General features: G+C 41.3%; 1 protein-coding gene across 1 annotated transcript; it reads right to left on the reverse strand.

Moving 5' to 3' along the window:
- Positions 1–401: 401 nt before the first annotated feature.
- On the reverse strand, positions 402–25,190 carry tsg101a (tumor susceptibility 101a). Its single transcript, XM_064930641.1, has 10 exons — positions 24,835–25,190; positions 24,415–24,502; positions 24,234–24,299; positions 23,820–23,983; positions 19,236–19,362; positions 18,531–18,588; positions 18,156–18,250; positions 3,359–3,561; positions 2,915–3,154; positions 402–2,740 (listed from the first exon to the last, which is right to left on the reverse strand). Exons 1-10 carry the CDS (start codon positions 24,874–24,876, stop codon positions 2,651–2,653), a joined length of 1,173 nt encoding a protein of 390 aa, XP_064786713.1. The 5' UTR covers positions 24,877–25,190; the 3' UTR covers positions 402–2,650.
- Positions 25,191–26,659: the final 1,469 nt, after the last annotated feature.

Genomic DNA, 26,659 nt, shown 5'->3' on the forward strand with positions numbered 1-26,659 from the left:
TGTATGGTAGTTGTGTTTACATGCTAGAATTGCATGCGATTAAGTTGTTTAAGGCAGGGTTTTACACATTCGCAGATTAGGGATCTCATTCAATGAGGTGAAATGGAGGTCCCTTGGTCTTTCCTCTCAACTGAGGTCGGAGGGTGGGATATCAACGCTAGGGTCCATATTATGACATAGCAGAACTAAACTGTAGAACTAAAACATGACAGTCTCTTTGCATACAAGAAGCATCGGCTGCTCTGGGTTATCAAGTCAGAAAAGTTAGACCAATGTTTGACTTATCAATGGTCAGCCTTACGAGGTGAATTATTTTTTTTGGGGGGGGCTCCGCACAATAGTGTGAAAAAGGTACATGTGTTTTAGATCTACACCATCACCAAACTGAACCCCCACAGGAGTAATTTTTGGCAAACCAGACTAGTTTTATTGTGCCGATTTACATAAAATTCTACAGATAAAAGAACAGAAGGTCTATTGTTGAAAATGAAAGTAATCTGAAAAAAAAATACAGCATATCATACAATTCAAAGTGCATTTAGTAAAAGCTCATTTAAAAAGAGACCTGTCTTCATACATTTCTGATTAGTAAAAAAACAAAAAAAACTTCACTTGTTTCTAATTAACAACCTTTATATAAACCGAAAGGGTAAAGACATTGATCTCTTAGAACAGCTGAAAACTTGAAAGAAAACAGAAAATAAACAACTAAGCGAAGCAAGAGAAAAACATTAACATTTTCCTTTTGACGCCTTTGAATAGAAACACGTTAAGTGACACATTCAAACATGAACATACAGACACTGTACAGGGGCTTAGGGGAGTCTTGAGAAACAATGGACATGATCGACTGACCATCATGGTTCTGCTCATTAGGCACCTTCTCCGTTGCGAAACTTTGAAAAAGTTGTTTATTGAGTGTCATAATAAGCACAACACAGCTCAAGACTAAAGGATCATTCTGAACAGCTAACGTGGAAAGCCGTTTCTCAATTGTTCCAGATGCCAATGGGAGCAATAGACAGAATAGCCGAGATAAAGAGTAGGGGGACTGTGAGCACAAGCCAGGGTCACCTGCTCACCTCATTCAGCATTGATGCAGATGGATATGGAACAAATGGCTGCCATTATTCATTTTTTTAATACAAAAAAATATAATTCAAATTGTACCTCTAAAGGTTTCCAAACAGTTTTGTGCCAACATGAACCCTGCTTTGAGAAAGTATGCTCCGACTAGATGAACCCTTGTCATTTCCTAAAAGTTTGAGTCTAGGGATGTAACGATTCACTGACGCGCATCGGTCCTTGGTTCAAATGTTTAAGATACTTGTGCATCGGTCTGCGGGATCCCAAAGCAATCCAAATTAAGCATGCATTACATTGGTCAGAAAACCATTTCAAAATCGCAAGTTCACTAATTTTTTTTTACTCCATATTGTTTTACACCAAAAATACCTATCTGTTGTGACAATTGATGCTGCCTCTCCTTCAGTTCAGTAGCCTATCAAACTTTTATGCATGTAACTGCGTATGTGCTGTCATATAACCGTGGCATAGTGCGAGAGACAACTGATCACGCCAACAAAAGGCAGGCCTATCCCTGTTCTAATAGGATACATCTGCGCGCACCTTCAGCACTCAGATGCTTGCACAATGGCTTTTACAATGTCAAATCACAGGCTTTATTAGTTGAGTGACAACCAATGTAATTTGCTGGGTCATTGTTACAAGAACATTGTGCTTTACCGGAGTTGTGTAGTCTCTCACATGTGAGTTGTGGACAACTCACATCCAACTGTTGATTGGGGTTTTCATTCAGATTATATTTCAATTGTTCAGGTTTTGGTAATTTTGCTTTCAATAGTCGGTGTATTTGGTCATTATTAAACGAAGAAGGTAACTTCATAATGGACAGCAACCATTTTTGCAATCAATGGTCCAAACAATTTGCTTTTGAGACAGGGTAAAACCCAAAACTGCATTATGTTAATTTCTAAAGACACATATTGACATAGTACTAGCTCAAACATGAAATGTGTTCATGCAAAACATTTTAGTGCATTGAAGCATATCGTATCTAACCAAATCGCATTAATTCGCTCACCTAATCAAACTGAATCTTTTAAAACAAAAAGGCATCATTCCTGTAGCGTATCAGTGCCCATGTATCTAGAATCTTTCATGAAAGGAGAGATGCACATCCCTAGTTGAGACGTATATTTATATCAGAGTGTAAGCTTTCCTTTACAGCGAGACAAGTAGCACAAACTCACACCAGCAATTGTCACACAATGTCAGAGCACATACTCTCACACCTCTCGTTTGATACCACTCCAACATTGTGACTATGGAAGCATATGGCTGCCAATATTAATACAAAAAAATAAAAAATAAAAGCAAGAATTAATGTTGGCAGACATTTTCTCCATATCAAACGGCATATTTTCCACATTAGTTATCCAACTAGATGCATGTTTAGGAGATGTTCGAAACAAAACAAATTTGTTAGCTCTTTTCATACAATTTTAGGGCACGTCTTTTAGAGAGAAGAGGACAGACCGAGAGAGAGACAAAAAGACAGATATAAAGAGGAGGAGCTGTACAGAGAGAGAGACTGGGAGAAAGGGAGTGTGTATGGGTGTCCGAGGGATCAGTAGAGGTCACTAAGGCCGGCGGTCTTGCGGGCTTTCTGCATGAGGGCTCGCAGCTGGAACTGCTTTCGGGAGAGCAGACGCACATGCTGTAACAGGAGAGAAAGATAGGGAGACAGCGCGTTAGAGAAGACATACAAGGGCACAATGCCTAGTTGTGATGATCTTTATGAAAAGATGTGCGTGCAGTGTGTGGTTTATTTGAGTGAGTTCACCTGTGTGTGTTTGTATGCGTGTGTCCATGCATGTTTACCAACCCTCACCTTGAGGAACACCTCCAGGTCTATGACACCGCGGCGCAGCGCCTCTCCCAGGTAGAAGATGGTGTCCTCAATGGCATTCTCCTCAGCGTACAGGTTGAGGATCTGCTTGTAGAGTGGCGCCGTGGGCACGATTACATCATCGATGTCGTTGTTCTCCGACTGGTTCTCCATCTTCTCCAGTGCCTCGCTCAGCTCCTCGTCCTTACGCTTCAGTAGGTCAATGTTCCTGTCCACCTCCGCCTTCAAAAAAACACAAGACGAATAAACACATGAACAGTACACCCCCCCCTCCCAATGTTCCAATATTAGTTAGAAAGAGAGAATGAGCAAAGAGGGAAAGAAAGAGCAAAAGACAGCGAGGAATAGAAAAGGACCTAGAGTCAAAGAGGAAAGAGACAGAACAGAAGAGAAATGTGTCTAATATATCCCTATATCATCCCTCACCACTTCCTGGTCTAGCCGTGAGACCATTTCCTCCAGTTTCTGGTGTCCTTTCTTCAGGTCCTCCTCGGTCCTCTTCAGCGCGTCCAACTCGGCTTGCGCCCGGTCCATCTCCTCCTTCATCCTCCAACGAAGCTTGTCGCTCACCGCCGAAATCAGCGACGCACGGATGGTGTCCTCGCCAATGGTACCATCCCTACTGGGGCCTGGAGGAGGAGAATGATTATATTTAGATTTAAAAAAATTAAAAGCCTGCATTGGCACAATTAAACTTACTTACATAGCAAGTTCAAATGCAAATAAAAGGAGGAGAGGGATGGACAGGGAGGAGAGAAGAGTAAACTAGCAAGACGCTACACTAGAAAATCTGTTCCACACACTATATTTGATAATTTATGCAAAAAGACATTTGCTTTTACACAGCATTTACAATCCTTGCATCACAGTGTCCTTGTTCGTGATCTTATATGACCCTTATGATTTCAGACATAAACAATGGAGGAAGTTGGGGATGCATCATCTCCAGGATGTTCATTTCTGAAATGTATATGGAATGACACCAGCAACATTTTACAGAAAGTTATAAAAACATGTTTCAATGCCAATGAGTTCATGTTATTGTGTTGCTACTACCCTAAAAAAAGCTGAAAGACAAAACTGAGGACATAGTTAAAAAAGAGATCTTGAAAGATCTTTTTAGCTTCGCTTTTCCTTAGGGTGCTTTTTAGTCATTGTTGTCATTCTTGTTTTTTTTATCTTAAGTTTGTTGTAAATATTTCAGCTTTCATTTCCATTGTTTTTTTCCTGTAAAGCACATTGCGTTGTATTCCATGCCTGAAATGTGCTGTATAAATAAAGCTTGATTTGATACAGGTGATGGTCTGCCATTAAAGTGTACGGAGGTTATTTTCTTCATAAAACAATCCACAGTGTCAAAGCATTCCACCTAGCAGTCTTATACTCACTATATAACATATGAAAACTGACTGTAGTTGTGGAATTTTCCATGGTATTTTCTTTCATGTAAACAAACTGTTTGCCAGAACTTAGTTTAGCATTTGAGGAAGTAGTAGAAATTGCTGAAAAGAGATGCCTAGATATCATTGCTCTGTAGAATATTAGAACTAGCAGGCTGGAGTCAGCAATGTGAAGTTATGATTAAACTCATAGTGAACCTCAAAATTGATCAAGTATGTTGCGCAGCGAGAGTTGAGTGGGGGTGAACGGATTCGGTTCAGTCAGTTCCAGGGTTGCCATGTTGGCGGTTTCCCAAAAAATTGGGCTACTTTGAAAACTGTTGCAGGTGAAAATGACGGTTCCAGATATTTGGGCTACTTCTAAATTTTACCACGGCCGCCATGGCATTTCTCTTTAAAAAAAGGTAGATTAATTTCACCGTTACCTGCTGCAGCTAACTATCAAGCAGTGAGGCAGGCTGTTGCGGAACCAGTGCTGGCGGGGAGGGAGGGCCAGAAGGATGTGCGTTTGTGTGTTGAGAGAGCGCTGTAGGCAGCTGAGTCAGTGGAGAGCAGCACCAGCATGCACACGCTTCATGACAAGTGATGTGATATCAATGAACTAATAGCACTAGCTAGCTACATCTTTCTCCCTCGTGATAACTCCTCTTGTTGCGAAACATTCAACTAAAAAAATAAGCATTTTGCGTGTCTAGGAAATGTGTGTGTATATTATTTTTTCCCCTTTGGGCTAGTTCTCAGGCCTTGTGGCCAGGTTGAGTGGTCATTGGGCTGTACATTTTGTGCTAGATTTGTCAAAACTGGTCAGTTCAGTCAGTCATCCTAATGAGCCCTCCCCAGCTAGCTAGATTATGCTTGTGGCTAGAAACTTCAGTGAGAATGTTAAACTTTTCTGCCAAAGTTTTTATCAGAGTAATTGTTAGTGCTCGGCAAATGGGAGCGAAGGACACTTCAAGCCGGCAACACAATACGCAAATTCTCCCCATTGAGCAGTAGACTATATCACGGTGATATTGACATGTTTACTACAAACATTACAAGTTATTTAGTGTGTGAGCTGCTGTCCTACTCAAAATAACATGAAGTGGGATGGAACAAATTGGCCACGTTAGCTACTGCCAGCGACATGCAACATAGCTGCCCGGTGGGAAGCAACAGTGGGAAGCACCTCGATACAACACTGTTGCACTGGTAATACACACCGTCTTATCCACCCTCAGACATAGGGTTCCTTATAATATTGATTAAAATTGGGCATATCTCCACCTTTCTCTTTGTACACAGGCCATAAATTCTCTGGCACAGCCCACACTCCGCAAACTAAACAAACAGCCAGAGGTAGCTTTGCTAATCGCTATCGAGCACAGCACAAGTAGCAAGTAGAAGGCAGAGGACCATCCACTCTTCTCCTCTCCAAAGGAATTGAATGATCAAGGATGAATAGAGAGTTTAGCAGTAGTACTGGTGCTTTACCGGCAAAGCTGGAGGTTTGCTAAACTACTTCCTGGACCAATAAAGCTTGCTAGCCAGCCAGGTAAAAACATAGCCAGCCAAAAAGAGGTGTCACAAAAAGCAGAAATAGAGATACAATTAAATCACTAAGCTTTGTTGATCAGATGACACTCATAGGACTTCATGTTACACAATACATGTATGTTTTGTTTGATAAAGTTCATATTATATCAAAAAAATCTCAGTTTACATTGGCGCGTTACTTTCAGGAATGTTTTGCTTCCAAAACATCCGGTGATTTTGCAGAGAGCCACATCAATTTACAGAAAAACTCATAATAAATATTGATAAAAGATACAAGTGTTATACATGGAATTTTAGATCCACTTCTCCTTAATGCAACCGCTCTCAGATTTAAAAAATGTCAAATACCTCCTATTTGTTTGCGCGTTTAGTGCACAATCCAAACTCACGACGTGCGGGCAAGTCCAGGAGAAAGTTCAGGCGAAAAGTCATATTACAGTTCGTAGAAACATGTCAAACGAAGTATAGAATCAATCTTTAGGATGTTTTTATCATAAATCTTCAATAATGTTTCAACCGGAGAATTCCTGTCTGTAGAAATGCGATAGAACGCAGCTAACTCTCACGTGAGTGCGCATGACCAGCTCATGCCACTCTGGCAGACCTCTGACTCATTCAGCTCCCATTCCCCCCTCCTTCACAGTAGAAGCATCAAACAAGGTTCTAAAGACTGTTGACATCTAGTGGAAGCCTTGGGAAGTGCATTATGACCCCACAGACACTGTATATTCGATAGGCAAAGACTTGAAAATATTCAATCCTCAGATTTCCCACTTCCTGGTTGGATTTTTTTCCTCAGGTTTTTGCCTGCTATACGAGTTCAGTTATACTCACAAACATCATTCAAACAGTTTTAGAAACTTCCGAGTGTCCAAATCTACTAATAATATGCATATCATAGCTTCCGGGCCTGAGTAGCAGGCAGTTTACTCTGGGTACTTTATTCATCCAAGCTAGTCAATACTGCCCCCCAGTCCCAGAGAAGTTAACAGAAAGTGTATACTGTACTGTTATAGCCAAGAGGAGGAGGATGCGGTGGCTTGTTAGAGCACAGACATAGTTCTAATTTCAGTGGTGCTCATGGGGACCCTCAAAACAATTTAAATGCCAATGTGGCACCCCTCAAACATATTGTAACATTTGGAACCCTCAGTAGTCAATGTGGGATAGGAGCGCAGAAGTAGATGGGCTTTCTTTACAATGTAATAATTTGTTTTCTATTCCATTGTTTGCTCAGCTTGAAATTGTAGATGGTTATGTAAACATTAACAGAACAGACATTAAATGAACAAAACATGAAATCATTTTTTTAATACTTTATGCTGTCTCCAGAAATGATGTCTCCAGAAATGATAAGGGCCGTCCTTGTAAATACGAATTTGTTCTTAAACATTAAAAAAAATAAAAAATCCCAGCTGTGATGAAATTTCAACAATCAACCAGGAACCAATATGCAGTCAATTTGAAAATGCTAGCCTTAGCTTTCCTAACAGAAATTTTCACCCTGTAGCACTAAATCCAAAAGGTTTTGGGACACTAAAGTCCATGGAGAATAAGAGCACCTCCTCCCAACTGCACTGAGGCTAGGAAACACTGTCACCACTGATTAATCTACGATAATCAAGAATTTCAATAAGCATTTTTCTACGGCTGGCCACGTTTTCCACCTGGCCTACCCCTACCAACAGCTCTGCATGCCACGCAGCAAGTTCCCCAAGCCTCCCCCATTTCTCCTTCACCCAAATTCAGACAGCTGATGTTCTGAAAGAGCTACAAAATCTGGATCCCTATAAAATCAGCTGGGCTAGACAATCTGGACCCTCTCTTTCTAAAATTATCCGCCGCCATTGTTGCAACCCCTATTGCTAGCCTGTCCAACCTCTCGTATCGTCTGAGATCTTTTAAGATTGGAAAGCTGCCGCAGTCATCCCCCTCTTCAAAGGGGGAGACAATCTAGACCAAAACTGTTATAGACCGATATCCATCCTGCCCTGCTTTTCTAAAGTCTTCGAAAGTCAAGTGAACAATCAGATCACCGACCATTGAGGCCCACCGTACCTTCTCCACTATGCAATCTGGCTCCCGAGCTGGTCATGGGTGTACCTCAGCCACGCTCAAGTTACTAAATGATATCATAACCATCATTGATAAAAGACAGTACTGTGCAGCCGTCTTCATTGACCTGGCCAAAAGGCTTTCGACTGTCAATCACTGCATTCTTATGGGCAGACTCAACAGCCTTGGTTTCTAAAATGACTGCCTCGCCTGGTTCACCAACTACTTCTCAGACAGTTCAGTGTGTCAAATCAGAGGGCCTGTTGTCCGGACCTCTGGCAGTCTCTATGGGTGTTCCAACAGATTTCAATTCTCGGGCCAACTCTTTTCTCTGTATACATCAATAATGTCGCTCTTGCTGCTGGTGATTCTCTGATCCACCTCTACACAGACGACACAATTATGTATACATCGGGCCCTTCTTTGGACACTGCTAACAAACCTCCTGACGAGCTTCAATGCCATACAACTCTCCTTCCGTGGCCTCCAACTGCTCTTAAAAATGCTAGTGAAACTAATGCATGCTCTTCAACTGATTGCTTTCCGCACGCCCAGCATCACTACTCTAGACGGTTCTGACTTAGAATAAATACCTAGGTGTCTGGTTAGACTGCAAACTCTCCTTCCAGACATTAAGCATCTCCAATCCAAAATTTAATCTACAATCGGCTTCCTATTTCGCAGCAAAGCCTCCTTCACTCATGCTGCCAAATATACCCTCGTAAAACTGACTATCCTACAGATCCTTGAATTCGGCGATGTAATTTCCAAAATAGCCTCCAACACTCTACTCAGCAAACTGGATGTGGTTTATCAGCACCTTCCGTTGTCACCAAAGCCCCATATACTACCCACCACTGCGACCTGTATGCTCTCGTTGGCTGGTCCTCACTACATATTTGTCACCAAACCCACTGGCTCCAGGTCATCTATAAGTCTTTGCTAGGCAAAGCCCCGCCTTATCTCAGCTCACTGGTCACCATAGCTACACCCCAAACGTAGCATGCGTTCCAGCAGGTATATTTCACTGGTCATCCCCAAAGCCAACACCTACTTTGGCCGCCCTTCCTTCCAGTTCTCTGCTGCCAATGACTGGAACGAAATGCAAAAATCTCTGAAGCTGGAAACATATCGCCCTCACTAACCTTACGCATCAGCTGTCAGAGCAGCTTACCGATCACTGTACCTGTACACAGCCCATCTGTAAATAGCACACCCAACTAACTCATACCCATATTGTTATTCATTTTTTGCTCTTTTGCACCCCAGTATCTCTATTTGCACATTATCATCTGCACATCTATCACTCCAGTGTTAATGCTAAATTGTAATTATTTCAACACTATGGCCTATTTACACTATGGCCTTACTCCCCTAATCTTACTACATTTGCACACACTGTATATAGATTTTTCTATTGTGTTACTGACTGTACGTTTGTTTATGTGTAACAGGTCGCAGTTGTAATGAGAACTTGTTCAACTGGACCACCTGGTTAAATAAAGGTGAAAAAAAATAGCTATCCAGTTAATGTTCGCTAGGTGACATAAGCCATGAAGCTAGCCCCTGATAAGTTGTTCGGCTAATGTGCCTTGTCAGGTTGCTTACTATAGCCAAGTGAACGGCAGTAGCTCATCCAAAAAATATTTGCTCTTTTCTCACTCACTGTTTCATCGTCAGCCCATCCAACAGCTCCAGATCGAACAAAGTGCATTACGGAGAGCAATAACCCGTTGCACCAGGTTGTAAACAGGACGTAAGGAGTCCGCACATAAACATGTTTTGTAGGTGCTTTCAAATTTTTAATTTCACCTTTATTTAACCAGGTAGGCAAGTTGAGAACAAGTTCACATTTACAATTGCGACCTGGCCAAGATAAAGCAAAGCAGTTCGACACATACAACGACACAGAGTTACACATGGAGTAAAACAAACATACAGTCAATAATACAGTAGAAACAAGTCTATATACGATGTGAGCAAATGAGGTGAGATAAGGGAGGTAAAGGCAAAAAAAGGCCATGGTGGCAAAGTAAATACAATATAGCAAGTAAAACACTGGAATGGTAGATTTGCAGTGGAAGAATGTGCAAAGTAGAAATAAAAATAATGGGGTGCAGAGGAGCAAAATAAATAAATAAAATAAATACAGTAGGGAAAGAGGTAGTTGTTTGATAAATTAACTAAAGCTAACGACGGTACAGTATGAAGATAGGCAGAAACTGCTTCTCCACTAGAAATCCCAGATAACGCTTGTAGGCGACGTCATTGAGACTAGCTAAGCACATGCGCAGAAATATGTCATCAGTACTAATGGTATTTACGTGCTGAATTGCGCATGTGCAGGCTGTCAAATCAAAAGGCACTCCGATAGCGTTTGACGAAAATGAAAACATGTCAGTTTACCCCAACCTTGAGAAAGTGACAATAGTTCAACTAAAGACATTTGGTCGAATTTACGTTGTGCTTAAGATTGTGAAAATGAACAACTAAGGAAGAATTTCTCACTTCTTTCATTCACTTCTCAAATCCCAAACCTGTTTCGTCTGTTTTGCAAGCATTCCCGGAAGTCTTGCAATGTTGCGGCTCTGGGTTTAGAAACTGTGCTAAAGCCATCCCTCACAAGACTTGTACATCAGGACAACTGACTAAACCGCATCCATTAGTCTACACTTGACTCTCAGCTGCGTGACACACATCAATTTGGGCACCAGGAGTGTCCATATAGCCTCTCCTCTTTCACCCCTCTTTTCCCCTCTACCCCTGGTCTAAATAAGGTAGTAGGACAACATTTCCATAAGACACTGATATTTATAGTGAAGTGTATGAGTAAACTGGTCATAGATTAGCACATAAGGGAAAATGTCAACCCGGAGGTTAAAAATAGCTGTGTCTGTGCTGAGGGGGTTGGGACCACAACACCCCTTGACCTTTCGTCACCAGAGTCTGGTTACAGGGGCGACATTTCAGAGGCGACCAGGCAGTGAGGTCACAGACCCCAGCCAGAATGCTAGAGGTCAGGGTCAATTAAAGGTCAACAGAATGGCAGGCAGTATATGCTTCTTAATAAAAACCTACTTGAAACAAGCCATTACACTTTGTTTATAATGATGGCATTTCATTATTAGCAATCTACAAATGAAGAAATTCCAGGTTGGAGAGGCTCTGTATAATTTACATATTGACAACAATAACGCATGACAACATTGCTATTATTTTTAAAAATAAAGATATGCCTATCTTGTCCTTGTCTGTTGGCTTTTCTGCAAAATCAAAAATTCAATACGGAGCCCATTTCGATGGTCTAAACCACTCTAAGACCAATGGTCTTTTTCCGAAATAATTGCATCAAATCAAAACCTTCTATTGCGGTCATTCGATGGCAATGGCATTAGCGTATGTTCTTCAAAGAGAGGATGCACTAATTAAATAAATAATGGAGCCTAAGCTACTGAAACAGGCCTTTTACGAGATGAAATCATGACAGGAGGCTTTGATTCTTATGATGGAGTCCAGACATGCTACTTTCACACGCACACCCCGTAAAATGACTCGTCATTCAGCGTGTCGGACACAAGAGATAATATTTACTAAATATATAATATAAATAATAATATATCCCATTTAGCAGACGCTTTTGTCCAAAGCGACTTACAAGTCGGCTGGGGCCACTACTTTTACATATGGGTGGTCCCAGCGGGAATCGAACCCACGACGCTTGGCGTTGCAAGCGCCATGCTCTACCGACTGAGCCACACAGGACCCCATTTACTCTTCCCTTAAAACTTATTAAAAAACTTAGACCTACCTTAGGCTTTCCGAAATTAGGCCATAAGAACGAATTGATAAGGAAAGTATGAAGGGGAGAGACAGCTATGCAATATTTGAAGGTGAAATTGACAATCATTCAAATGGATACAAAATACACACAACATGTCCATAGCCTATTTATTAATGTTGATTAGTCTATAAATTAAGAAAATATACTGTAGTTCTGAATGTACAACACAACTGCTGACTACAGTTGTCAGCTGTTTTGGTAAATCGTTGAGGTCTGTTGTCGTGTGTTGGTGGTTCAGTAGTTTGTAATTTGGAGTGTTCTGCACATTTTAAAGTTGGTTTGGAGTGTGTTTCTTAAAAAGTAGATGTACGTACAGCAGTTTCAAAAATTGCATATTTTGGTCACCATAGACCTCCATGTAAAAATTGTTTTGCATGTTTAAGTGCTTATATTTCAAAAAAGTATTATGTATCAAAAACAAAAATGTAAACAACTCAAGTTAGACCTCTGCATGTTATAAAGTTGTAAGGGTAGGTTGAGTAAAAGCTGTAGGAGTAGTGTGGGAATAATACATTGAAGAAAAATATATATGCGATATGTTTCAGTTTCAAAAATTTAATGAGCGCTTTAAAAGCTTATTTCTTAAAATGTGGTCACATACATGTTAGTGAGCATTTTTCCTTTGCCAAGATAATCCAACCCCCACCGGTGTGATTAGCATCGCTGAGGGTTTAGAGCTTAAGGTAGTCAGCTCGTACAAGTATTTAGGACTATGGCTAGGCAGTACACTGTCCTCTCAACTAATTTCCAAGCTGCGGGTAAAGGTTAAATCTAGACTTGGTTTCCTTTATTGTGATCGCTCCTCTTTCACCCCTGCTACGAATCTAACCCCAATTCAGATGACCATCCTACGCATGCTAGATTACAGAGACATAATTTATACAGTGCCTTCAGAAAGTACTCACACCCCTTGACTTTCACATTTTGCTACGTTACAGCCTTATTCTAAAATGTATTAAATTGTGTTTTCCTCAATCTATACACAACATTCAATAATGACAAAGCAAAAACAGGTTTTTAGAACTTTTTGCAAATTTCTAAAATTAAAAAACTATCACATTTACATAGGTATTCTGACAATGTACCTCAGTACTTTGTTGAAGCACCTTTAGCGGAGATTACAGCTTTGAGTATGATGGTTGGCATACCTGTATTTGGGGAGTTTCTCCCAATCTTCTCTGCAGATAGTCTCTAACTCAGTCAAGTTGGATGGGGAGCGTCGCTGCACAGCTATTTTCAGGTCTCTCCAGAGATGGTCGATCGGGTTCAAGTCCGGGCTCTGGCAGGGCCACTCAAGGACATTAAGAGAATTTTCCCTTAGCCACTCCTACATTGTCTTGGCTGTGTGCTTATGTTTATTGTACTGTTGGAAGGTAAACCTTCGCCCCAGACTGAGGTCCTGAGCAGGTTTTAGTCAAGGATCTCTCTGTACTTTACTCCGTTCAACTTTCCCTCGATCCTGACTAGTCTCCCATTCCCTACCGCTGGAAAACATACCCACAGCATGATGCTGCCACCACCATGCATCACCATAGGGGTGTTGCCAGATTTCCCCCAGACGTGATGCTTGGCATTCAGGCATGAAGAGACCAGAGAATCTTGTTTCTCATGGTCAGAGTCCTTTAGGCACCTTTCGGCAAACTCCAAGCGGGCTGTCGTGTGCCTTTTACTGAGGAGTGGCTTCTGTCTGGCCACTCCACAATAAAGGCCTGATTGGTGGAGTGCTGCAGAGATGGGAGAACCTACCATCTCCACAGAGGAACTCTAGAGCTCTGTCAGAGTGACCATTGGGTTCTTGGTCACCTCCCTGACCAAGGCCCTTATCCCCTGATTGTGCAGTTTGGCCGGGTGGCCAGCTTAAGCAAAGGGTCTGAATAATTGTATTAAAGTAAAAAACACCTTATGTACACATTTGCAAAAAAAAAAAAAAAAACTTCTCTTCATCATTATGGAGTATTGTGTTAAGACCGATGAGGAAAATAAGGCTGTAACGTAACAAAATGTGGAAAAGGTCAAAGGGTCTGAATACTTTTTGAATGCACTGTATATCTTGATTACTTAAGTATTCAACCCTCTGAGCCAACACAAGTTAGGCTTACCTTTGGCAGTGATTATAGCTGTGAGTCTTTCTGGGTCAGTCTCTAAGAGCTTTGCACAACTGAACTGTACAATAACAGCATATTATGCTTTAAAAATAATTCAAGCTCTGTCAAGTGGGTTGTTGATCATTGCTCGACAGCCATTTTCACGTCTCGCCATAGATTTAAGACGATTCAAGTCAAAACTGTAACTAGGCCACTCAGGAACATTCAATGTGAATATGTATATTTGGATCCATTACATTTATTGTCATCCCAAAATTTAAAAAAAAATCATTGCCGATGACAAGCATAACCATAACATGATGCAGCCACCACCTTGCTTGAAAATATGAAGAGTGCTACTCATTAGTGCCTTACTGTAAACAGGATGCATGTTTGGAATATTGTTATGCTGTACAGGTGACCTTTTCACTGTCATTTAGGTTAGTATTGTGGAGTAACTACAATGTTATTGATCAATCCTTAGTTCTCTCCTATCACAGCCATTCAACTCTAACAGTTTTAAAAGGACCATTGAAATCCCTGAGAGTTCCTCTCCAGCAACAAGTATTCCCGAGTGGCGCAGCGGTCTAATGCACTGCATCACAGTGCTAGACTTGTCACTACAGACCATAGGGCAGCACACAATTGGCCCAGAGTTGTTCGAGTTAGGGGAGGGTTTGGCCAGGGTAGGCCGTCATTGTAAATAATAACTTTTTCTTAACCGACTTGTCTAGCTAAAAACATTGAATAAAAAATAAGTTAGGAATGATGCCTGAAGCTTGTAATAACTGGGTGTATTGATACACCATCCAAAGCGTAATTAATAACTTCAACATGCTCAAAAGGGATATTTAATGCCTCAAGTTTTTTTTACTCCTTTACCAATAGGTGCCCTTTGCAAAGCATTGGAAAACCTCCCTGGTCTCTGTGCTTGAATCTGTGTTTGAAATTCATTGCTCGGCTAAGGGACGTTACAGATGATTGCACAGCTGATTCAAATAATCAACTCATCATCAAGCTTTGATTATTTGAATCAGCTGTCTAGTGCTAGAGAAAAGAAAAAAATGTGTTTGGGAAACACTGCCTTATAGGACAGGCCTTATAGGACACATCAATGCACTCTATACCCCTTTGTCAACTGGCCATCTCTGTATACCCAGGGGAAGACCCACTGGTTGATATTTATAAAACCATCTTAGGCCTCACTCACCCCTATCTGAGATACCTACAACAAACCTCAACTTCCACATACAACACCCATTCTGCCAGTCACATTCTGTTAAAGGTACCCAAAGTACACACATCCCTCTTTTCAGTTTGCTGCAGCTAGTGACTGGAAGGACCTGCAAAAAAAACCTGTCCAATTTGAGTGTTTAATCTCCATCTCTACATTCAAAGATTCAATCATGGACACTCTTCCTTACACTTGAGGCTGCTTCACCTGATTGTTGTCTACATTTTTTTCCCTTTGTGCTGTTGTCTGTGCCTAACATTGTTTGTACCATGTTTGTGCTGCTGCCATGTGTTACTACAGTGTTGTCATGTTGTTGCCACCATGTGGCCATGTTGTATTGCTGCCATGTTGTGTTGTCTAAGGTCTGTTGTATCTATCATAATGTGTGTTTTGTCCTAAATGTTTTATCCCAGCCCCCATCCCTGCCGTTTGCCTCTTGGTAGGCAGTCATTGTATATAATAATAATTGTCTAGTTAAAGATTACATACAAAAAGTAAAATAAAAACAAGTCCCGGGAATCGAACCCACTATCCTGGCATTGCAAGTGCCATGCTCTACCAAATGAACTACAGAGGATCACCATATGGGTAGTTGACAAGGGCACACTTCAGGAAAAACTATAGACAATTGAGATGCATAGCCAGAAGGGAGTTCAAACCCTCCAAGAGCCCAAACATATAAATAATGTACTGTTCTCTACATTACTATACTAAACTATTGTTGTCTGTAGAGATAGCCTTGAATTGCACATTTTGTCTCATACAATCATTGGATCCTCTAGGTGCTGGGTAGAGATATGAAGGGGAGACGGTCATGACCCTGTCAGATCTTTTGGAAGAACGCCCAGAATATGCTATAAGTTAAGAATGGAGACGGTGCCCGTCACATGTGGGAACCAACCCTATGGACCATGCCTATGTAGCTTTTTTTTGTATAGCCGTATATAAGAGAACGGAACTGCCCCGGGAGAGCTCCTGACAGACGTGTTCCTCCTGATGCTTTAAGTTTGTTGGAACCTCTCCAGCTTGCTGATAAAAAAAGATACCCCTGAAGTCAATTTTAAATGTATCTGGTGGCAATTTCCACAACACTATAGGTAAGAGTTCAGGTGGGCCTTCTTGCTTCAACAAACAAAGGAAAGGAGGGGTGCGCAACAATGACAAAAATCACGAGAAGGCCTTATCAAGAAAAACTTCCAAAAGGACTAAATTGAGGCAGAAAGGAGTTGGAGCACTCAAAAGGTATACTCTACCTTACTGGGCTGAACTATACTCTACTGTATTGTACTTCACTGAACTATTCTGTACTGAACTATACTTACTGCACTCTACTAGAGTTTACTTGTTGTTTCCCCATTTAAACTTGGTCTGAGTCTCAGAATGTCTGTCTGGGGCTGGATCTAAAGGGTTTCGTTCTTGACTGCATCTCTGGTACTCACATCAATTCTATACTTTTGAATCCATCTGGGTAGTGGACAACCGCACACTTCAGGAAACATTATAGATTATTGAGATGCATGGCCAGCAGGGGGCTCTATTCCCTTCAAGAGAGACTTGAAAGGTCAAGCCCAACCTAACTAAATTTCATTGGCTCACAGCGGTCATGACGTTTAAGATATTAACTTAATTTATAAAAGATCTTGGTCTATAAATGCAGTATAACAAGTTTGAGAGATTACAACCTTTTCAAAATGCCAGATGATCCATCATGGTGATGTCATCAGTCCTAAATGCAAATGTGTTCATTGGGTAGAGTGGAACCTCTGTTTCAAATTCAGAAACGAGGTCAAATGAGAAGGAAGGGCTGACTTTTTTTAAATGAAATGTTGTTTATAGCGCCATCGTTTGGCTGCCACGTGTAACCAGATGTATTCGTGCACCAACTTAAGCAATCCCACCAAGTTGTCTCTGTAGGTCTTACCATTTAAGAACTATAGCGCTCCAAAAATTGGAAAACAATAATAATGTTTACAATTATAATAGGTTTCCAGCCAAATGTTCCCTAATTTTTTGGGCCACTGAACACATTTTAAGCAGAAACTTGAACATTGTGAGAATTCTGTGCAACTTCCGGCGCAGGTTTACAGTGAACCTTACAGTTGTGGCTATTTGTGCAGAATATAGGCCTACCAGCAAAGCCAACGGAGCAAATCCCATAACATGTTCAAATAGTTTTGATTTCTATGATATAGCCATGTCTAACAGTAGCCTATATGTGGTGTTCAATGCAGGCCTACATTGCATGAGACTAAACTTCTTTGACATTAATGATTTGTTACTTGATCTGTAACACTATGTGCCAAATAGGTTAGTGTAAATTGCATTGTATAATGCAAGAAACCACTTTACAAAATCAAATGTATTATTACACTGCCCCTTTAATTAAGACATATGCTTTTTACCTGAATGGCTTTTCAAAGACCGCTGAAAATGTAGCCTACATGTTTTGTGCTCTTGCAGGAAGCGCATTCACTCATGGGTGATTGAAAGACCGCTCATGAGCTACCCCCGCCAATAGAATTCTAGTCCATTGTGCACTGGCTCTGCCTGCAACAAAACCAGACTCAATCTTGCAAAGTTAGATTTGTTTTGGTTTGTTGCATTGAAAAGGGGGTGATATAATGTTGATTCGATCACAGAAAAAACACTGATCTATATAGTGCAAACAAATGGGGCGAACTCAGTGAAGTTCAATCTCCTGCGTCTGTGCGCAGCATTGCATTTATTTAGCGCGGGAGTACCGGAGGAAGTGCGCACTCGCAAGCAGCTTAGAGGGAACACCTAATAAGTCATTAAAGTATGCAGTATGCTTCACAAGCTCACTCATAAAAAAATAATTCAATGGTTATTGTCAGGATGGTCTTCATCCATAACCTTCGGTTACACGTCACAGACCTAAAACTGCCATACAAGGCAGTGTTAGGACTTCATAATGGCGTCCAATATTGTGTATAGAAAACCTTTGTGATTCTCCTAGGGGTGTGTGCATTTTTCCCTTTGATACTTCAATAGCTCTGATCAAGCCAGGCCTTGAGATGACAATATCCAGAAGGCAATGCCGTGTGATACATACCCACAGTGGAGGCAGGAATCTGGGAAGTGTAGTGTGTAGTGCCAGCTGTGGCAGGATACGAGTTTGCACTAGGGTACTGGTACCCTGGATAGCCACTGGAGAGAAAACAACAAACCATGCATCATCAACCAACAGCCATCTGTTAATCAAAGTTGTAAATCTTTTGAACTATATGGGGCACTGTAAGAGAAGGAACTGCTTCATTAATTTGTTCATTGAGTGTGATGATTCCACCAGACAGACATGCTTATGTGGCTGTGTTGCTTATGTAAACCCAAAGACAAACATGTCAGAACTGGTTTGATGAGATTGAGAGGGACTGGCTGAGAGAGGCAGTGTCAGAGGAAATTGTGGCCTTGAAGACAGACATCTTACCCAGGGGTGGGGTTTGGTCCGTACGGGGAGAGCGCTGGCATACCTGGCATGTAGGATGCTGTGGATAGGAGTGAGGGATTGACAGTGTGAGGGTCAGATTACATTGGACATGTCATCTCAGTTATCCATCTTTCACAATGTGCGTGGACCATCTGGAGTCCAATAGGAGGTACTGCACGTGTTTGCAAGAACGATTCAGGGCAACATTTTAGTAGTGCAGAAGAATTACAAAGTGCAAAAATGACCATAAACCTCGTAATCTGGAGGCATAATTCAATTTGAAACATTTAACAATGTTCGAGACGACGATGTCTTGCTCAGTTAAAACTCTAGTTCAATAGTCGCTTGCTTATAATGCAGTTAAAGAAATGTTTGAATTTCAATTACAATGCAAGATCACATGTTTTTGCACTATGAAAATGGCACCCAAATTCTCACGTATAATATGGAGAAACAGAGTTCATACAAAATTCCCATTATTACAATGACCGACCTATCCATACAGTGAAAATAACTGACTAATGCTATCCATACTGCAGTGTTCCAAAAATCATTCCTTGAAGATACCCAGACGTTTCACAATTATGTTGTAGGCCTGAACTAGCACACCCGATTCAACTAGTCGAGGGCTTGATTAGTTGACAAGTTGAAACAGGAATGCTAGGTCTGGAATACAAACAATGTCAGACTAAACGGGTAACTTACGGTTGGGGGGTCCTGCAGCCTGGAAGGCCTGGTAGGGGGCCTGTGTGGTGGGGCGGGAGAATACGGGGGGCTCCTCCCCAAACACCACGATCATCACCTGGATCAGACCATACAGGTCCGACTGGGGCTGGGAGGAAGAGAAATCAACAGAAGTACAACAGAACTTTATTTTCCACATGGAGATGGACAACTGTGACAGGCTTTTATTTATTTATCACAAACAACTCAATTGGATGTTCGACATCCACAACAATACTTACACCACATCGGGAGACAACTTTTGAGGTCTGGGAAATTATTTAGAAATGTAGATTTTGGGGCTTAGTTTAATCCAGTGTGCACCTAGCAAGAGGCTGCTGTCAAGCATAGTTTTTTGTGATATTCTGCCAGGTAAGCATATCCTACTTTGTAGTCAACATTTAATTAAGGTTTTTGGGAAAGCCTTTTCATCTACACAAAGTGGTAAACGAGCGCACCGCACATAGACAGGGGAAATTCTTGTTGCCTCTTCAGGAAGTTGCAGGAAATACAAATAACTGATGCATTTTGTTCAGGTCTTATGATGACCTTGAGCAAATTAATAAATGTTGAATACATTTAGTTGATTCCCTACTTAGTTAGTTCAATACGTTTGAATATTGTTGAATTCCGTTTTAAAATGTCTGGATTCCATCCGTGTTCTCTGCATCACAGATTTTATAGGGCCCTAGATTGTGACACCCCAAAACATATTTTGCTGTGTCACACAATAAAATACATTTGGCTCATCTTAGAAAGTCATTCACAATGCTTTATTAAGAAGGATGCTAACCGTTACATCGAAAATACATTTGACCTGTCATGCTAATCGATCTATAGGTTAATTTGCATGATTTGGGGGAATTTAATTGCCGCATGTATATTTCTGTTAGTCCTCATGCATTTTATTTCACACATACACAGCATACAGAGCCTAGTTTGAGGACCAGAATAGCCTACCACATGTCAGACAGTGCAAGAGTATCTCCTCAAAAAGCCTCTAGGTCACTGGAGTGAAACCTGCTTTTGTAAGCCCAGTCATTGCGCAACAAATAACAATGCTAAACACAATTGCGTGTTAAAAACTTGTGGCCACGATTTCTCAATCTCAACTCAAAGCACGCCTCTCATTCGCCATTCGAAACCGTGCCAATATATCATCCAAACACCAGCTTCGAGGGCATTATCACTTTCATACAACAATTCATACATGCCATTTCATCCTTCCATGCGATATAGTCCCGACACAAATCTAAGGTTTCTGCCCAAGCCGGCTGGTAGTTGTCCATCGGTTCGGTTGCCAAAGACGCGACTCAGTCTTTCAGTTCTGTATCTATGGACAAGACCCAGTCTAAGATGTTCCATTGCCATACTGGCTGGCAACGTTCGCATAGTCACGACAAAAAATGCAGCCAGAATAACAGCGAAGTGGCTGCATTTGCAGTTGTTCAAGCAGATTTCAAGTGACATTTATTTGGATGCATCCATAACAATGAACTAATGAGGCGCGATTTCGCCAGGCACAGATACTGTGCTCTCGTCAGGACACTGTAGTTCATAGGAGCGACCCAAAGACACAGCTAACACAATCACTTCAAACTAAAGCTGGAAAGACCGCAAACATGCTGCATTTCATTTTGATTTTCCTGTTGTTTTCTATTGACATTTCTTTGTATACACCCAGAAAAATAATGCCTGCTGATTAATTATTTCAATTGGATGAGAAATGCTGCCTGCCTGTCTACCTGCCTATTCCTACTCCCGCCACATTCATTACTATGGACAGCTGGAGTTCGAATTGCAATATTGAAACAGTGTTGCTGAGATAGACTGCAAGGTTTATACAAATTTTAGCTGTTGAAAACTAAATGTTAGTCTAAAAGAAATGTGAGATAATGTCTAGATGCTTTTTATATTGGAGTTCAAGTTTATAAATTTCCTGGCTGGGCTGATGAGACAGTGGATTGCGCAGTGAGAGGGAACAGAGAAAATAGGCTTTTCAAAGTCAGATTTAGCCTGTGGTAACTTCTGGAATAAACACTGGCTGGAATGGGGTTTTAACCAATCAGCATCCAGGATTAGACCCACCCGTTGTGGCTATAGCCTTTTGATTGTAATAAGATATGCAACAAAAGCAAGCCTGTTTCTATTAAGCTCGCAATGAGAAATGCCCAGCCCTTGTATGCATACTATCATAGAGGAAGAGACAAAGTGAGAGGTTTCACTCTGGCCAAAATAAGTCCAATGTGTTTCTATGGGCTTATTTTGGGCCTGCATTCGCGCCTTGGGACGACTCGCATTGTTAGGGCGGAAACACAAGCATCTCGTCATTATATACAGATCTCACCGAGTGCTTTCTGCTGGTCACATCATTTTACTGTCTAGGAAAAATGTAGCCGTTTTTTGATGGGTTAATGACGGTCAGTTAGTCGGCAGCAAAATGTACATCCTAAGTAGTGTAATAGACTTCGGACATGATATTCAAGAAAAACATTACATTAACACGTGTCAAACTCATTCCACGGATGGCCGGGCGTCTGCAGATTACTAGGCCCTCCATTGAATGAGTTTGACACCCTTGATCTAAAAAGTCCAAGCAGGAATGCAAGATTCCAAATATTTGTATATGTAAACTTAACCCAGTGATTGTCATGAATGTTCAGTTGACAATTAGGCTATTTTTGTTATGTTACTGTCAAAACAGGGCACGTAAAATCTTTACGTGCACTAATATTATGTATAGGCCAAATTCAATTGGTACTAGTTCAGCACCCAAGGAAGTGGAAATGCAAAACACATTAGCTAGATCGCTAACTCTAAATATAACACCTACTGCTAGTGGCCATGTATTAATCTAAGAGTTAATGTAACATCTCCAAAAAACTTTGCAATGAGGCCGAGTGCACTCACGATGGACAATGCGCAAATTTGTGAGCTCCGTACTTCAAACCCATATCAGATATGTTTAGAAAAATTGTAACTACAGAATACTGAGACCCTCCTCTCTTTAAAATAGACAACTAGTTGCTTCCAAAGCTGTGTTGCCCCCACAATTGCATTTTTAAATGTTATATAATCAAGAGGGGTAAACAAGGGGGGTGAGAGAGTGCGAGGGGCTCGCTCATTACAGCAGCCGGCCCCAGCAAAACAGGTAGGCACACAGCGGCAGGTCAGAAACTCATTACAGGAACCATGAGGATAATGCACTTTTACTGTTTAACAAATTCGGTTTGGTTTTATCCTCCCCCCAAAAATGGGAAGTTTCGAGGTAACCATGTAGAATGTGCAGCTCGCACCAGTGCAACCAGTTTAAAAAAGTAATGGGGGGGGGATAGTTACATATCACAATATTATTTTGGGATGACGTTGTATCGATATTTATTCAAAGTATCGCTTTGGTGGCGTTAGCTAGCGCTAGTCGGATATAACTGTTCAATCTTTTTAAATAGTGAGCCAACATGTTTTCAGCACTTTTATTTCTCTGACTGATCAAAACACGTATAGAGAGCAGTATGTTTGGAACATCAAATCGCAATACATATAGAATTGTGAGAATCGCAATACACATCGGCACCTAAGTATCGTGATATCGTAACGGGAGGTCACTGGAAAGTCCCAGCCCAAACTAAAAAAATGTAACTCGCACAGCCAAGTTAAAGGGTTGAAAAACGTGACTAAATGGCCACAGTCTGGAGCCCTGTCAAAGGGGCAATCTGCGATTGCTACAAAAAAATATTAGGCATTTAAATTAACGATATACCCTTCGATTCTTGAAGAACATAACGTATAGAAGTCATGCTCCCAAGTTGCGCAGCGGCAAAAGGCACGGCATCTCAGTGCAAGAGGCATCAATACAGTCCCTGGTTCGAATCCAGGCTGAATCACATCCAGGCGTGATTGGGAGTCCCATTGTATGCCGCCCAATTGGCCCAGTGTCGTCCGGGTTTGGCCTTTCATTGTAAATAAGAATTTATTCTTAACTGACTTGCCTAGTTAAATAAAGGTTAAATAAAAAAATGAGCTTAGTTCAACTGTCATAAACTCCAATGTTTGTAAAAAATGTAATTGTAAACCAACACTGTATAGCCTCAATCTATAATTTTGATATCATGGATGTTGTATCCAGTCCTTGCATCCAGTGGACGGTTTATGAATTTGAGTGGTTACAATTGTGTGCCAATTGGCCCAGCGTTGTCTGGGTTAGGGTTTGCCCAGAGTAGGCAGTCATTGTAAATAAGAATGTCTTCCTAACAGACTTACTTAGTTAAATAAAGGTTAAATAAATCAATACTCAAGCCCAATCCCCTCAGCTTTTGCACAAAACAGTGGTGGGGTGGACTATTATTGTTTGAACTGTATATTGCCCCTTTAAAGCAGTACAACATTAATTTTGTTTAGTTAATCCATGTTATCTGTGTGAAATCCATCAAAAACTAGGTACAGAGACATTGGTTCAGTAATAAATGAAGAGTAATACAGTCTGCGTCACAAAAAAATTCACACGCAAAAAAACAGAGGTAATAATATAGCCAATGCTAAAATACTGGAGACAACGCTGTTACTGACATGTTTCCACTCGTGCAGATAGGGCAGGTAGATCTTGCCGTTGGCATCAATGTGTTTGCCAGTCTTGATCATCATGGCACTGGTGGGCTTCACAAAACAGATGGGGGGGTTGTATGGGTAGGTGTCCAGCAGCCATAGACACACTGGGATGTTATATATGTTTCCTAGAAGACAAGAGTATGTGTATATATATATAATTGTGAAACAGACAGCTCGCTTGGGAAGAAAATTGCTCAAATACTTTAATAGACAAAATCATAGAACACAACAGGCAAGTTTTGCAACAGACAATGGAAATGTGTGTTTCTTATTTAACAAGTCCAGGTAATTCCTCTCTGTTTGGTGCCTATGAACACAACCCTGGTCATTACTTTTTTGTCAGATGATAGTGACATACACCCAAACATAGCCTACCTCTGTAGCTGACTGGCACTGTTCCTGTTAAGCTCACCAGAGTTCTAGTGGAGCCATCATTGAAAACTGAGGACAGAAAATATCACTCAATAAAACAAATCAGACAAGCATACAATAACACATAGATCATGTTTTGTGATATGGGCCACTGCGGTGACCCATGTACTGTACAAGTTCTTACCATATGAATCCATAACAGGCTTCAGGTCCTTGTACTGGGAGATGACGTTGGTTATCTCACGAACAGTCAGGTCCCTGTATTTGTATTGCTGAACAGTGGACATGGTGATTAATATTGCTGAATGTCAATGTCTTAACACTGATTGGTTCAGCCAGGTACCTAAGGTTAGTTAGTTAACGTTAGTTATCTGGCTATAAAACACTAGCAAGTTAACGTTATCTAACTATAAGCATACGTTATCAAACATACGTTATAAATCAGGTCTAACTGTTTAACACTAACACTAGTTATTTGGTAACCGAGAGAGTTATCGTTAAATAAATATTTGTAGTGAGCTAACATTAGCTGGTTAGCGCGCGTCGCTAGCTGAAAGGCTAACAATGTTAATAAAAACAAGTGTTAGGTAAAATAAATGCTTACCTTGAGCATTTTCTTCAATGCGCCTTCGTTGACAACTGCCATGATTGATGGTGTAATATGATGTACTTCAGATGAACTACCTAGGTTTAGCTAACTACTGTAACGTTAACGTTGTTTATTTGAAAACGACAACTTGCTAGCGTGAGCTGGCCCTCGGCGTATGATTCCGGTCAAAGAAAATACTAATTTCGACACGAAGAGTAGCGTGTATAATTGTTCTGTTTAGCTAAACGTTACCTGTTTAAAAAATATATTTCTGAAGACACAAAGGTAATGCAATAATCAGAAATACCGATGAGATTCAAGGACCACTGCTGTGAGCAACAGCGTCTCGTCAGCAACAATTAAAAATGTACTTCCGGGTCTTCTTCTTCGATGAGGTTTAACGGCGGTTCACATCCAATAAATGTTGCATTACCGCCACCAACTAGACTGGGGCATTGTTGTATCTTCTTGTCTGAAGAAAACAACGGCTCTTTAACAACTGCCCTTTAATAAAACATACAGTACCAGTCTAAAGTTTGGACATACCTACTCATTCAAGGGTTTTCTTTATTTTTGCTATTTTCTACATTATAGAATAACAGTGAATGCATCAAAACTATGAAATAACAAAATAATGTAGTAACCAAAAAAGTGTTAAACAAATCGAAATATAACTTATATTTTAGATTCTTCAAAGTAGCCACCCTTTGCCTTGAAGCCAGCTTTGCACACTCTTGCACACTATCAACCAGCTTCACCTGGAATGCTTTTCCAACAGTCTTGAAGTTCTCACATATGCTGAGCACTTGTTGGTTGATTTTCCTTCACTCTGCAACTCATCCGAAACCATCTCAATTTGTTCCGGGACAATGTGGGCCGCACTGACTTTCAATATTGCAACTACTACCTGGGCGAAGTGGCTACTCTTAGCAAGCAAGTAGCAAACCTACACAAGCTACTGGGGAATCCACGACCGCCTAGTTTTTATTTTTCTTCCTACCCAGTAGCCGGACGCCGCTCTAGTCTGGTGGAAGTGTCGCCACCTTGTCGGCTCTCCACAGCCGACTTTCCGGTGCTCAGCAGGGTTCCATCCCCGAAGGGGTCTCCCACTTCGCTGGAGAATGGAGCTGTTCTCAACCCAACCAACCAGCCATGGAGATAGTTCACTTGCCGTGGAAGTCGAAGACAGCGTCCTCTGGCAATGAGGGTCTCCTTGGAGATGCTGAGCCTTGACCTGACAAAGACCAGAAACAGCTTTGCCGCCCTGGATCCAGAGGTTCAAGCACCTTATTCCTTGGGGGCTTCCCATTCACGATCGGATCCAGATGTACCTGCGTCTTTGTCCTCTGTTCTGTCTCCCTCTCCGGTGGCTTCGACCTCAGGTTCAGATCTTCGGAGCTCCCACCATCATCAGACCATGAGGCTGCCTGAGAGACCGGCCCATTCAACATTGCCAGCTGTCATCATAGGCAGCTCTATGGTGAGAAACATCTCGGTTCCCAAGACAAAAACCCTGTGATTAGCAAGGAGCACGAGTACAGGGCATAACAAGGCTGCCATTGTTCGACTGTTCTACTACAGATGCCGGGAGCTGACACTGTCGTAGTCCATCTGGCTAAAATATTATTGTAGCTCTGCTGGAGTCACTTTAATAGATAACTTTGACATCTTCTGGAAACAGAGGATACTCTACAGGAATGACGGAGTCCATCCAAATCTTCTTGGCTACTGGATTATCCAAGACTGCTTTGAAACAATTACTTATCAATGACCCAAGACCAGCTCAGCTATTCCCTACCATTGTGACAATGAGTTGTAATAACGCTGCATTAAATGTACA

The sequence above is a fragment of the Oncorhynchus masou genome, chromosome 22 (assembly GCF_036934945.1).
Source record: "Oncorhynchus masou masou isolate Uvic2021 chromosome 22, UVic_Omas_1.1, whole genome shotgun sequence".
Classification (NCBI taxonomy): domain Eukaryota; kingdom Metazoa; phylum Chordata; class Actinopteri; order Salmoniformes; family Salmonidae; genus Oncorhynchus; species Oncorhynchus masou.

Bases quoted from the DNA above. Each gene is read 5' to 3' on its own strand.
- tsg101a (XM_064930641.1), bottom strand. From the start codon at position 24,876: ATGGCAGTTGTCAACGAAGGCGCATTGAAGAAAATGCTCAAG. The intron at 24,300-24,414 runs GTAAGAACTTGT...TTCTGTCCTCAG, and splicing joins GCCTGTTATGGATTCATATG to TTTTCAATGATGGCTCCACT. The intron at 3,562-18,155 runs GTATGTATCACA...CTCCTCCTCCAG, and splicing joins GATTCCTGCCTCCACTGTGG to GCCCCAGTAGGGATGGTACC.